This window comes from Mesoplodon densirostris, chromosome 1 (genome assembly GCF_025265405.1).
Source record: "Mesoplodon densirostris isolate mMesDen1 chromosome 1, mMesDen1 primary haplotype, whole genome shotgun sequence".
In the NCBI taxonomy this organism is placed as follows: domain Eukaryota; kingdom Metazoa; phylum Chordata; class Mammalia; order Artiodactyla; family Ziphiidae; genus Mesoplodon; species Mesoplodon densirostris.
The window spans coordinates 56,049,824-56,062,980 of NC_082661.1; the positions used below are offsets into that span (position 1 = coordinate 56,049,824).

General features: G+C 37.2%; 1 protein-coding gene across 3 annotated transcripts in view; it reads left to right on the plus strand.

Moving 5' to 3' along the window:
• The window catches only part of PPARGC1A (PPARG coactivator 1 alpha), a 304,530-nt gene extending 297,770 nt beyond the window's left edge, over positions 1 to 6,760 (plus strand). For all 3 annotated transcript variants that reach the window (XM_060082970.1, XM_060083008.1, XM_060083027.1), the window contains exon 13: positions 6,657 to 6,760. In XM_060082970.1, the coding sequence (XP_059938953.1) occupies positions 6,657 to 6,760 (104 nt within the window). The remainder of the gene's footprint in view (positions 1 to 6,656) is intronic.
• The last annotated feature ends 6,397 nt before the right edge of the window (positions 6,761 to 13,157 follow it).

Genomic DNA, 13,157 nt, shown 5'->3' on the forward strand with positions numbered 1-13,157 from the left:
CAACATTTTCTACAAATTACACCCAGAGAGGAGAAAGTAAAATTTCATGTGCTAAATCACACTGTACTTTCTTTAAAACAAAAGAAGAAAAAAAAACCCTGTTTTTTTTTAGTGCTTCCATATGCTAGGCATTGTGCCAAGGCTTTGTAAGCATTTTCTCATTTAATTACCAGAACAATCCTAGGAAGTGGATATTATCATCCCCATTTTACAGGTAAGAAAGCTGAAGAATAGATAAGTATTCCTTTTTGCCTGTTATAAAAGTTGTACAGACTCAAGGGGTGACATTTAGAAAATATAAGAAGGTATTAAGATAAATAGTAAAATCACCTATCAGCCTATCACCTAGAGATAACCACTGTTACCTAGTATGGGATTTGCTGTTCAGTATTTTGTCTCAGAACGTCAAATTTCTTATAGTTGAGGTCATATTATATGTATATATACACTTTTAAGTTCTACTTTTCTTGATTAATATTATATAAGTTCATTTTCCACTGTGATTCAAAGGATCAAAAATAATTTACCAGTATATTTTAATGGTTGTATAGTATTCTGTTTGGCAAATAGTGCCATTATATTTAATCATTCCATTACAGCTGAACACATTTTCGGTTTTTGATATTATAAATAATGCCGAGATGGACATCTTGATTTCCTTTCCAATTTTAATTTTGTTCCTTTCCATGTTATTTCCTAACTAATGTGTATATTGTAAGCCTTTAAATTCCTTCATGAAATAATGAAGGAAGGAAAATGACAAATGTCTTGTGTATATGACATAATTATTTAAATAAACTTATAATAATCATCATGAAATTAACATATAAATCTGCTCCTAAGCATTATTATATGTCTATCTGCACTTGCTTTGGCTTGGTATAAAGGAAAGAAAAATGAATACCAAATACAGGGCTTTTTTCTTCCTTCAGCTGAACTGATGTCTTCCTAGAGTAACTGATACAGGTGGGGTGCATTGTTCAGGGGGAATATGCTATAATTCACTTCACAAGCTAAATAGATAGTATGAAGCAGGGGAGAGGCAGTTGACTGTTAGAGAGATAGACGCCTAGGGATGAAAATATAAAAGGTGGCAAGTCATTTGTTCAAATGTTGGCTGATAAAAACAGTCCAGAGAGATTGAAGTCTTGAGTTGATTTGACTTATTTTCTTCAGTGATGAAGTCCAGGGTGTTTTCTAGTCTCTCAAAACATCTAGAGTTTAGAATAAGCTACCTAGAGGGGCCTTTAGATCGTGATCCATCACTGGTAAAGGGAGCATGGGATAGTATTTCCAAATTGAACTGGAACCTCCCTGAAATATTTCTAAGAAGAATGCTTCTCCTCTAGTTATCTCTCTGCCTTGCCAGCAGCAACAGAAACTTTGCCATTGCTAAGCTAGCTCTGATTTCCTGAAAGGTGTGTTTGATGTGTATTGTAATAGCATGGATTTTTCCAATTCCCTCCAGCCTTACAAATGCAGGAAGTGGAGTCGATCTGAGTGTAGGCCTGGTGTAGTTGAAAGCGCCTTGGCTTTGGAATTTCACAGGCTTGGTTTTGAAACCTGAGTTAGCTTTTGGACCTTGAGCAATTAAACTCCCTCTGCTTCTGGTTCTTCATTTGTAAAATACATTATAATGTTGTTGTGAAGATTAAATATGTGTCTGCGAAGCCCTTAGCATAGTGTCAATGTCTGGCACAAGATAGATTCTCAATGAATAGTAGCTATAATTATAATAAAAATGATTGTTATGAGAAGTTATAAATTTGAAGTTATTTTAAAATGAAAGAATCAACACCAGGGGCCAGCTTTGGAACCAAACAACATCATATATGTCTTGTCTTTATTCCCTGAATAGTTGAAGTTAAGTGCCTCGGGCCATGAATGCTGAATAAGGTGCATGTAAGCATATACTGGACTCTAAGAGGGGTTGGGAGCTTACATGTATGTCAAGAGTAAAGTGAAAATGATGTGATACTGATTAATTTTACCAAAAGTAAAGCAACCTACCATTTTAGATAGATTACCAATTTTTAAAATTTTTATTTGCTCTCCTAAATTAAGTTAGCTCCTATATCCCATTTCTCTGCTATTTTTAAATTATAGTTAATTTACAATGTTGTGTTAGTTTCAAGCATACAGTAAAGTAATTCAGTTATACATGTATATATATATTCTTTTTCAGATTCTTTTCCACTATAGATTTTTTTTTTTTTTTTTTTTTTGCCGTACGCGGGCCTCTCACTGTTGTGGCCTCTCCCGTTGCGGAGCACAGGCTCCGGATGCGCAGGCTCAGCGGCCATGGCTCACGGGCCCAGCCGCTCCGCGGCATATGGGATCCTCCCAGACCGGGGCACGAACCCGTATCCCCTGCATCGGCAGGCGGACTCCCAACCACTGCGCCACCAGGGAGGCCCTCCACTATAGATTATTATAAGATATTGAGTAGAGTTCTCTGTGCTATCCAGTAGGTCCTTGTTATTTATCTATTTTATATGTAGTTGTGTGTGTCCATCCCAGTCACCTAATTTATCTCCCCCCACCTCCCTCACCCCCCATCCCCTTTGGTAACCATAAGTTTGTTTTCTATGTCTGTGAGTCTATTTCTGTTTTGTAAGTAAGTTCATTTGTATCATTTTTTTTAGATTCAACATTTAAGTGATATATGATATTTGTCTTTCTCTGTCTGACTTACTTCACTTGGTATGACAAATTCTAGGTCCACCCATGTTGCTGCAAATGGCATTATTTCATTCTTTTTTAGAGCTGAGTAATATTCCATTGTATATATGTACCACATCTTCTTTATCCATTCCTCTGTCAGTGGACATTTAGGTTGCTTCCATGTCTTGGTTATTGTAACACTGGGGTACATGTATCCTTTCAGATTATGGTTTTCTCCAGATATATGCCCAGGAGTGGGATTGATGGATCATATGGTAGTTCTATTTTTAGTTTTTTAAGGAACCTCCATACTGTTCTCCTTAGTGGTTGTACCAATCTACATTCCTACCAACAGTGTAGGAGGGTTCCTTTTTCTCCACACCCTCTTCAGCATCTATTATTTGTAGACTTTTAAATGATGGCCATTCTGACTGGTGTGAAGTGACACCTCATCATAGTTTTGATTTGCATTTCCCCAATAATTAGTGATATTGTGCAGCTTTTCAGGTCCCTGTTGGCCATCTGTATGTCTTCTTTGGAGAAACGTCTATTTAGGTCTTCATTTCTCTGCTGTTGAGGCCACTTAATGGTTACTTACAATAGTATTAGTACAAAACACAATGATTCTAGTTACTATTTATGAGCCAGATTTATAAATGAGACTCAGAATTTAAAGGGATGATCAAGCTTATCATGATGAAGCCAATATTTAAGTCTGGTTTCTATGAATCTGTAATCTGTGTGTCTTTCTGTTTACTGTTCTGTAAACAAATAGATCTTTCCATTTGAAAGAGCTTGATGAAAAATCTCAAAGAGGAAAGACAGAAATTAAATTAGGACTATAGGGTCAAAATAGAAGGATGGGTCACGATTAAGAATATGATCATTTTGATCAGGAATTAGTTATGGCTTAGAATTCATAAATAATAAAAAGTAAACAAATAACATTGGTCACAAACTCTTTATTAACTCAAAGAAATGCATTATATTACCAACATCTTGAATACATAGTAACTTTACATATACCCTTGCCATTCATTGGTAAATCAATCCCAGATCTAAACACAAATATTTTCAATCACGTTTTTTTTGTTTTTTTTTTGCGGTATGCGAGCCTCTCACCATTGTGGCCTCTCCTGTTGCGGAGCACAGGCTCCGGATGCGCAGGCTCAGCGGCCATGGCTCACGGGCCCAGCCGCTCCGCAGCATGTGGGATCTTCCCAGACCGGGGCATGAACCTGTGTCCCCTGCATCGGCAGGCGGACTCTCAACCGCTGCACCACCAGGGAAGCCCTTCAATCACGTTTTTAATAATATGTGTGGGTGTTCAAGATTAATACATTCATTAGACAAATACTGAGTGCCTACTTTGTGCCAACAGTTTTCTAGGTGCTCGGAATACAGTTGTGATGTGATTTGTTTCTATTAATACCGTATTATTAATTATAAAAATTTATTTTTTTAAATTTGTTAGAGTGGCTTTCAGGTTATTCCTATAAAAATTTCATTATCTCTTACTTGTGTTGCAATATCCTTCCCTTAGTGGAGGGAAAGGGATGGAGTGGATGTTATTGCCACAGGAGTTGCATATAAACACATTGTCTCGTCAAGAAATGAGAAAGATTTTGTGGGTGCCGACTGACATAGTATGCCCATGAAAGTTGGTATATACATAAGCACCAGCCACTGTATTTCACAGTGTAGAAACTCTTGAAATCCACTGTATCAAAGTGCTTTTAGTATTTACTAATGAAAACCCAGAAAATTCTGGGTTTCATGTAGAATAACCCCGAATTAAGACATTTTAAATATTCTCAAAATTTCCTCCAAGGAAAGATACACATATATATTCTCGACGGTTCTATGCTGACTTTATGTCACACAGACTGCCATCACTGGACAGCTCTTCCGTCTTCATCTACAGTGCAAGTGGAATTCTGATTTCAGGCTAATCTCTGACAATGAGCAGGACTTTTTTGTGCGTCTACAGAAAAGATTTTGATTTGAACAACAGCTGCTCATGAGGCTCTTTGGTTATACAAGCAAATTATTCATTAAGCTATGAAGAGAAGTGTGTAAGCCAGTGTAATTTAAGATTGACCATATAGGGCTTCCCTGGTGGTGCAGTGGTTGAGAATCTGCCTGCTAATGCAGGGGACACGGGTTCGAGCCCTGGTCTGGGAAGATCCCACATGCCCGCGGAGCAACTGGGCCCGTGAGCCACAACTACTGAGCCTGCGCGTCTGGAGCCTGTGCTCTGCAACAGGAGAGGCTGCGATAGTGAGAGGCCCGCACACCGCGATGAAGAGTGGCCCCCGCTTGCCGCAACTAGAGAAAGCCCTCGCACAGGAATGAAGACCCAACACAGCCAAAAGTAAATAAATAAATTTTTTTTTAAAAGTAACAAATGTTCAAGTACAATTGGTGTCTCTCAAATAATAGGTATTGAATAAAATTTAAAAAAAAAAGATTGACCATATAAAATTTTAGTGAGGAAAGATGGGCCATTTTTGTCCTGTTTTTTATATCTGAGGCTGACTATAATTGTTCATCTTACCTGGAAAAAGAAATGCATTAAAGACAAGGGATGGTGAGAATGAGAAAAAAAAAAGTGAAGGAATTTCCTTGTCTTTAAAGTAGATTGAAGCTGGTGGGGAAGGGGAGTCAGCCTGGTTCTGGAGAGCTTGAGGGATTTGCAACCTTTTCAGAAGAACACCTTGTGAGGTCAGTGATTAGTCCCCATATTATCTAATATTACCCTTTTCTGTCACCGAGCATTTCTATTTTGTAATTTAATCTGGGTAAAACACAAATATTTATATTTTAGTAAGATTGTTAACGTTTCCCAGAAAGGTTTAGTTTTCTCTTCTAGTAAGTGCTTTCCAAAGAATGAATGTGTTTGCCAGAGGCTTTCTATTGTATTTCCAAGATACCTTTTCTCAAGCTGAGAGATCAGCAGAAATAGTTGACTTTTTCGTAGATGTCAAAGGAGAAAAATCAGAAATATTTGACAGAATTTTACATTACGTCCAACGTGACTCACACACATCCATTTTGTTCAGGGCTACTTAAAGTGGCATGTGGAGCTTTGCACAAAAGCTTACTTGGACTAGTTTAAGGATCTAAGAAAGACCATGGCTTTATTTATATGCGTATATTTTTCCTCTCCTATTAGTGAGTAAAGAGGCTGCATTTGCCCTCTCTGGACATGAAGCATTTTCCTAAACCTTCTAATGTGGGGAGAGTTTGTGCCACTGTTGCTGGGGTCCCTCAAGGTACTGGAGATCGTATGTCCCTCCCGCCTGAAAGGGGAGCAGCAGGGCGATGAGTGGGTGAAGTTCTGACAGTTCTCTCTCTCCCACTCAACTGGCTTTCATGCTCAATGAAATCAATTCCACTGAATAGGAAAATTAGTTCCAGCTTCTACTTTTACCTCTCCAACTAAGTGGTTGAGGAACCTTGGGTAAGTCATTTAACATACCAGGAAGGGAGAGGGGGCTTATTTTTAAAGCATATTGATTGACTAAGTTGCTATTGAAAAGAAATTTTAAAGTCTGTTCTGATTACCTCCCAGGAGTGTTTAAATCTAACATGAGTCAATAGATGATTGTTTTGAATGCTCATCACTCCTTACCCTCTGCAAATATATACATGTGCTATAAATAAATAAATATATAAATATACAATTAATTAACTAAAATATTGGTGTGTATATATACCAGTACCATATACCATAAAAATACCTTCTGCAAATATATATACACATATTAATATTCATACTTATAAATACCTTCTGAAAAAATATATGTAAATATATGCACATATATATGTGTACACCAACACCAATATCATATACTAATAAAAGTTGGGCATATTTTTTAAAGTATATCGATTGGATAAGTTGCTCTTGAATCAGGTAATATTAGCTTAGATGATTGAGTTAATGACCATCAGCAGAGGGTACATCTAAATCTGGCTTGGGTTTCTTTCAGATTCAAACTCAGATGACTTTGACCCTGCTTCCACCAAGAGCAAGTATGACTCTCTGGATTTCGATAGTTTACTGAAAGAAGCCCAGAGAAGCTTACGCAGGTAACATGTTCCCTGGCTGAGGATGACAGAGGGACGGTGAATACCTCACGGGACAGCGCGTCCTTCCCTAACAGACTGTTGCAAGTCATACTTAGGAATTTCTCCTACTTTACACTCTCTGTACAAAAACAAAACAAAACAACAACAATACAACAAGAACAACAACAATGGTTTACATGAACACAGCTGCTGAAGAGGCAAGAGACAGAATGGAAACCCAGTAAGCACATGTTTATTTATGGGTGTCAGCTTTGCTTTCCCTGAGTCTCTTGGTGATGGAGTGTGTGTGTGTGTGTGTGTGTGTGCGTGCATGTGTATGTGTTTGCCTGGTTTGGGGGAAGTGTGTATGTACAGGTGGGGACTGGGGGCACCTGACCAGAGCGTGCAAGGGCAAACCACTTCAAATGGCAGCAGTTCCATGAAGACACACTCAAAACCTAGAACTTCAAAATGTTCATATTCTATTCAAAAGGAAAAAAAAAAAAGTGTACATCCAAAAGGAAAGAAAACCAACCAACCACAAGCCACCCTAAAATGACAGCCACTGATGTCTGGGCATCAGCCTCCATACTCTGTTTTTTTTAAGAAAGTGCAAAATCAACTTGAAGCAAGCTTTCTCTCATAACATAATGATTATATGACCATCCCGAAGAAACTGCAGGTTCCGTAGAACTCATATCCTTTCTCTCTCTCTCCCTTTTTTTCTTTCTTTTTTTCCCCCTTTTTCCTTTTGCCATGGAATCTGGGTGGGAGAGGATACTTCGGGCACCGAGCTCAACTTTCCTAACATTTTGAAGTTTCTGTAGTTCGTCCTTTCTCATGACACCCATGTAAATGTCCAAAATGTTGATCTTCCACAGCGAATTTCAAAAGCCTTGTCAATGGTCAAGCGTGCAGCTTGTTCAGTGGTTCTTCCTGAGGAGCGAGCACGGTGTTACATTACTAATGGGAGTTGGGTAGAACTCTCTGGGATGTGTTCAGATAGTATAATTGCTACATTCTCTGATGTAGTTAAGTATTTACAGATGTTAAATGGAGTATTTTTATTTTGTGTACATACGATACAATGATGTTCTTTTTTTGTTACAGCTATGCACTGTAAATGCAGCCTTCTTTTCAAAACTGCTAAATTTTTCTTAATCGAGAATATTCAAATGTAATTATGAGGTGAAACAATTATTGTACACTAACATATTTAGAAGCTGAACTTACCGCTTATATATATTTGATTGTAAAACAAAACAAACAAAAAAAGGACAATGTGTGTGTCCGTTGAGTGCAACACAACAAGTCGATGCTTTACGCACAACCATCCCTTCTTAGGTGAGCTTCGATCCAAGCATCTTGTCAAGAAATCTCCTAGCCCCCTAAAGGTATTAACCACTTCTGTGATATTTTTCCACATTTTCTTGTTGCTTGTTTTTCTTTGAAGTTTTATACACTGGATTTGTTAGGGGAATGAAATTTTCTCATCTAAAATTTTTCTAGAAGATATCATGATTTTATGTAAAGTCTCTCAATGGGTAACCATTAAGAAATGTTTTTATTTTCTCTATCAACAGTAGTTTTGAAACTAGAGGTCAAAAATCTTTTTAAAATGCTGTTTTGTTTTAATTTTTGTGATTTTAATTTGATACAAAATGCTGAGGTAATAATTACAGTATGATTTTTACAATAATTAATGTGTGTCTGAAGACTATCTTTGAAGCCAGTATCTCTTTCCCTTGGCAGAGTATGATGATGGTATTTATCTGTATTTTTTACAGTTATGCATCCTGTATAAATACTGATATTTCATTCCTTTGTTTACTAAAGAGACATATTTATCAGTTGCAGATAGTCTATTTATTATAAATTATGAGATGATGAAAATAATAAAGCCAGTGGAAATTTTCTACCTAGGATGCATGGCAATTGTCAGGTTGGAGTTTAAGTGTTTCATTTGGGAAATTCCGCTTTTTCAGAAGCAGTGTTTCTACTTGCACTAGCATGGCCTCTGACGTGACCATGAAGTTGTTCTTGATGACATTGCTTCTGCTAAATTCAATAAAAACTTCAGAAAAACCTCCATTTTTGAGCATCAGGATTTCCTCTGAGTGTGGAGCCCTGGAATGGAAGTCAGTAAAGTTTGGCGTGTATATTCAAGTTTTTAAATTGAGATTCGATTACAGTTTGGCCGACATGACTTTTCTGGAAGACATGATATACCTACTACGTAATCGTTCTTTTCCTTTCTCTCGCCCAACATGATCTTATAAAATGGATTTCACCCCCAGGCCAATGCAGCTAATTTTGAAAGCTGCATTCATTTATCACCAGCATATTGTGTTCTGAGTGAATCCACTGTCTGTCCTGTCGGATGCTTGCTTGAGTTTTTGGCTTCTTATTTCTAAGTAGATAGAAAGCAATAAAAATACTATGAAATAAAAGAACTTGTTCACAGGTCCTGCGTTACGACCGTAACACATCTTTAATCCGCCTAATTCTTGTTGTTCCGTAGGTTAAATGCAGGTATTTTAACTCTGTGTGGACGCCAAACTAAAGTTTACAGTCTTTCTTTCTGAATTTTGAGTATCTTCTGTTGTAGAATAAGAATAAAAAAAGACTATTAAGAGCAATAAATTATTTTTAAGAAATCAATATTTAGTAAATCATATTATGTGTTCAAGGACCAGATGCTTTCTCTATTTTGCCTTTAAATTTTTTGTGATCCGATTTTCAATACATTCTCCTTTTTGCCCTGGATTGTTGACATGAGTAAAAATCTTAGTTTCTTTTCTTACTTATGAAAAGACAACACTACAGATTTCATGTTGAGGATTCATTTATCCCCCCTTCTGGCCTGACAAATATTGTTACCATGAAGGTAGTTTTCTTCCATGGACTTCAAATTGCATCTAAAATTAGTGCAAAGAGAGACTCACTAGACCATCCAAATAGAGCTTTTGTATCTTATGCAGACACTGTGGGTAGCCCATCAAAATGTAAACTGTGTTCCTTTTATTTTTATTTTTAAAAAAATTTTTGGAGAGAATATTTCAAATGAACACATGCACCCCATCATCACTGGAGGCAAATTTCAGCATAGATCTGTAGGATTTTTAGATGACCCCGGGCCATTGCCTTCATGCTGTGGTAAGTACCACATCTACAATTTTGGTAACTGAACTGGTGCTTTAGAAATGTGGGTTGTTTTTTTTTTTTTTTCAAGAGAGGTAGCAGAATAATTCTTCCAGTGCAACAAAATCAATTTTTGCTAAATGACTCTGAGAGCAACGGTTGGGCTGTCAACATTCAAAGCAGCAGAGAGGGAACTTTGCACTATTGGGGTATGATGGTTGGGTCAGTTGAAAAAAAGGAAACCTTTTCATGCCTTTAGATGTGAACTTACAGTAGGTAATGATTATGTGTCCTTTTTTGATGGCTGTAACGAGAACTTCAATCACTGTAGTCTAAGACCTGATCTATAGATGACCTAGAATAGCCATGTAATATAATGTGATGATTCTAAATTTGTACCTATGTGACAGACATTTTCAATAATATGAACTGCTGATTTGATGGAGCTACTATAAGATTTGTAGGTGAAAGTGTAATACTGTTGGTTGAACTATGCTGAAGAGGGAAAGTGAGCGATTAGTTGAGCCCTTGTCGGGCTTTTTTTTTTCCCACATGCCAACTCTACATGTATTGTTGTGGTTTTATTCATTGTATGAAAATTCCTGTGATTTTTTTTTAAATGTGCAGTACACATCAGCCTCACTGAGCTAATAAAGGGAAACGAATGTTTCAAATCTACTTCTGCTTTTCTTATTTATCATAACCAAACTTCTGGCATATTCCTCAGATCAGTACACATTACTCGCTTATCGTTATTCTGTTTCCTCTCTGGATCTCCCCCCTCCCCCTGCTTTTCCATATTCATGGATGGATTTCAGCTCTAAGGTAACATGCATCTTCTGTATTTTACCTTGTCTCCTTTCAAATGGCAAAGGCGGAAGTGGTGATTTCTATAATGAGAAGTGATGTGGGACTTTATCAAACGGATTAGCTCTGTTTTTGTACTTAACCCTGGAAAGTGTGCATTTTAAGTACAAGCCACTGCCCCTAGTGAGAAACCTGCTAAATATTTCAGCTTAGGAAGCAATTCTACTCTAATGGGCTGAATTACTTTTTATTGACAGTTGATTTACAATGTTATGTTAGTTTCTGGTGTATAGCATGGACTGAATATTTTTTGAAGACTTGTAACAGAATGCATCTCCCTGTCCGCCCGTCATATGTAAGTCATCAGGTTAAATATGGGACAAGCTGATAGATTGCTGCTGGTACGGCTTGCTGTCAGGATGTCCACTGTGCCTTGTAGGTGATTGGTGATCTTCATGACAGAGATTGCAGAGAATGTGTTATTAGTGCTCTGCCATGTCCAGATTTCAGATGTGGTCCTCACTCCCAGACACTTGCATTGCAAGATTCAGCATAAGCCTAGCCATGGGGAAAGGTGACTAAATATATTCCAGCTCCCAGCCCCACCCTTTCTCCTACAGAAAAATGTATTCGTAATTATTGGAAATGTGATAGAGCTATCAATAGTACATCGAAATCTGCTAAATAACACAAGAAACACTTCCCATGTCTCTCTGTCTATTTTATAGCACTGTAAGATTTGCCAATTATTTTATCAAAATAGAAAATAAAAACTTACCGTTATCTTACCCAAATACTGCATTCATCTACAACTGTGATTCAGTGGATAGGCCTCAGATTGTGACTTGTCTCCACTGGTGTTTAAATTGTAGAGGGCATTTTGAATCTTCTGGCTGGAATTAGCAAGGGCAATAGAATAATGACAGTCTTCCTTTTAAAGGGTTAACTTTTTACCCTTGAAAACCTTTTGAGGGTAAAGAGGGATTTTTAAGGGAAAAAAAAGTAGTAGCCACTAGTCTTGTACAGGGACATCCTGATTAGAGATAAAGGATTCATTTGATGTTGTCCTCAAACATTAAATCGCTTCCATCCTTAATGACACTAATGGCAAAATAATTATTGAAGCCAAAATTAGGCTGACGAAAATAAATGAACACTGGATATGAATAGTTTATTTAAAAGGAGCTTGTTTCCATTCAAAAGTCCTCCAAACTAATCTGTTTAAAGTATACAATGTGATATTGGTTCAAAATCCTTTTTCAGCATTGCCAGTTTTCTCTTAATTGTAGCCTTATTTAGCTAATCATTGGATATAATTTACAGCTCTGAGAGCACTGTTATACTCATTTGACACTAGTGTTACTAGCTACACAGTTGTAACTCAGTATTAATTATAGAGTATTATAACCAAGATGTACTTTTTGACAATGTTTACTTTATATTAATCTTGTATTTTGCAATTCTGTTTACCATTGCTTGTTTTCAAACACAGTATACACTATTATAAATCAATCTTCACACTTTATCAAACAGCAGAGAGCAATAAATAAGGTCACAACTCATAGAGGAGCTCCTTGGAGGTTTGTAACATCATGATTTAAATCTCAGAAAGATTTAATCAAAAGCTGAATTAATCCCTGGGGAAAAAGATGCTGTATAGATTCTGTTGATGGGCGCAAAGCAGCCTATTTCTTTTCACTGGTCTCTGTTAGCATGTTGGGGAAAAGGAACAAAGTTTCTTCTATGAGAAAGAAAATAAGATTTCCTTGGTGGGGGAAAGATAATATGCAATGACCTTTGTGTCATGTTTCTTCCCTTTCAATCAACATGGTCCTTTTTATTCTAGCCATTTTTATTCTACTTACCGTGACGTTATCTACTCTTCTAGTTCATGGTTTAAGTTAAATGTCCTCTACCCTCCTGCTCCCCTCAGTATATCCCATGTGATTCCAGTAATTCTGCAAAGTCCCACAAGCTCCACTCCAGTCAAGCATGTGGAATGTGTGGGTCACATGAGCTTGTTTCCTGGGCTTCTGTTGTAACCAGGTGACTGCCCCCGGGGCAAATTCTTAACATTCAGGGATGCAGGAAACTTGCAGGAAGAAATGATCAGAAAATTTGGATATTTCTAGGACCAGGTTCCCACTGAAAAGCCTAACACTTTTCCTTGATTAGGATGTATGATAAGGACAAGAGGCCACCCCCCTTCCCCTATGCCTCTTTTCTGTCTATCATTCTTACAGTGGTAAAATCCTAAGGAATGTGATCATATTCCTTTTAACCCTAAAACCATTACTTACCACTGGCTGACTTATAAAAGGGGCAGAGTGGAATTAATTAATTGAATAAAGTGAGAGAACTTTTAGAGGAGAAAACCAAATGATCCTATAATATTTTCCTGATTAAATTAAATGAGCATAATTATACATGCACATATGCACACCAAGGCATTATCATCAAGAACCTTAAAATAT